The sequence below is a fragment of the Hipposideros armiger genome, unplaced genomic scaffold (genome assembly GCF_001890085.2).
Source record: "Hipposideros armiger isolate ML-2016 unplaced genomic scaffold, ASM189008v1 scaffold_513, whole genome shotgun sequence".
Lineage (NCBI taxonomy): Eukaryota > Metazoa > Chordata > Mammalia > Chiroptera > Hipposideridae > Hipposideros > Hipposideros armiger.
This window is the reverse complement of record NW_017731863.1, coordinates 789,686-791,009: the sequence shown is the minus strand read 5'-3', so window position 1 is coordinate 791,009 and position 1,324 is coordinate 789,686. Positions and strand designations below refer to the sequence as shown.

General features: G+C 37.3%; 1 protein-coding gene across 1 annotated transcript in view; it reads left to right on the top strand.

The window, feature by feature from the left end:
- SMCO2 (single-pass membrane protein with coiled-coil domains 2) overlaps positions 1–1,324 on the top strand; it is a 34,532-nt gene that overhangs the window by 8,143 nt on the left and 25,065 nt on the right. The window contains exon 3 of the mRNA XM_019668020.1: positions 944–1,080. Within this exon, the coding sequence (XP_019523565.1) occupies positions 944–1,080 (137 nt within the window). The remainder of the gene's footprint in view (positions 1–943; positions 1,081–1,324) is intronic.

Genomic DNA, 1,324 nt, shown 5'->3' with positions numbered 1-1,324 from the left:
AAAAAAAAAAAAAAAAAAAAAAAAGTTTAGTGGTTACCAGAGGGAAATGGGGGATGGGGTGGTGGAAGAGGGTAAAAGGGGTGATAGAAAGAGAACTGACTCTGGGTGGTGAACACACAATACAATATATTGATGATGTATTACAGAATTGTACACTTGAAACCTATATAAGTTTACTAACCAATTTCACCCCAATAAATTTAATAAAGATTTAAAAAAGAAAAAAAAGTTTTTCTGAAACGCAAGAATTTCATACTAAACTTCTTCAAAGCACAGTGGAAATATTTCATAATATAGTTACTAAAGAAGAGAAATATTCGAAGATAAATCATTGTCAATTGTGTGCATGCACAGACTTGAAATACCAGAAAATGCCTTGAATGTTTCTCTAAAACAAGGCAAAGAATAATGAAACAAAGAAATTTTGTGGGTCAAACTGAGAGTAGGTTTTTACCCAAAACTATTTAGTATGAAAAAATTTAAATAAAAAGAAAACTTAAAAGAATTATATGATGACTACTCATATTCTCACACTTATATTTTAAAATTGTTGCCATTTGTCACATTTGCTTTATCTTTATATACGTAAATAGATGGAACATTCTGAACCACTTACAAGTAGGTCAAAGACAGCAGACACTTCATCCCTGTTTATTTCAAACAGCATCTCTAGAGTCCGTGGACAAATGGAATCCAATTATTCATCAGCACTGAAAAGAGCTCTGCGTGCGGACACGGGTGTTCTCCAAGTTCGTGCTCCAGCCTTCCTCAGTCAACAGAGCAGGAGGGCATGTCTGCTTATCTTACAAATGCTTTAGAAGGCTCCAGCTGTGACGGCTTATGCACTTACCCTCAGAGAAGGAGGCATTGGTAGGCTAAAGAGACTACCACCTCTGGTGATAACCCTTTTGTTCTGCTTTGCTTCTTTCATGATCTTTATCAGGATGTGTTGGAGCTGGAGGCTGAGCATGACCAGGACCTGCAGAGTGAACAGGATGAGCAAGAAATAGATCAAATTCAACATGAGGACCCTCAAGTGTCCAGGTCTTTGCAGTTTTCGGAGGAAAACATCCCTGAATTGTAAGCCTTGACACGTGCAAGAGGGAACATTTAATAATGCTTTGTGGAGGGGAAAATGAAATTTTGCAGAGAACTTAGGAAAAGCCTGAAAGATTTAAAATCAATACTTGAATCGAACCATGAGGCACTCACGTGTACAAGTAGCTACCTACACGTTCCAGCAAGAATTCAGAGTGAGGACATTTCTAGGGATGTGGGCAGAGCCATGGGGTCCTCATTGAAAACTTTTCTTTTTTTTTTTTTT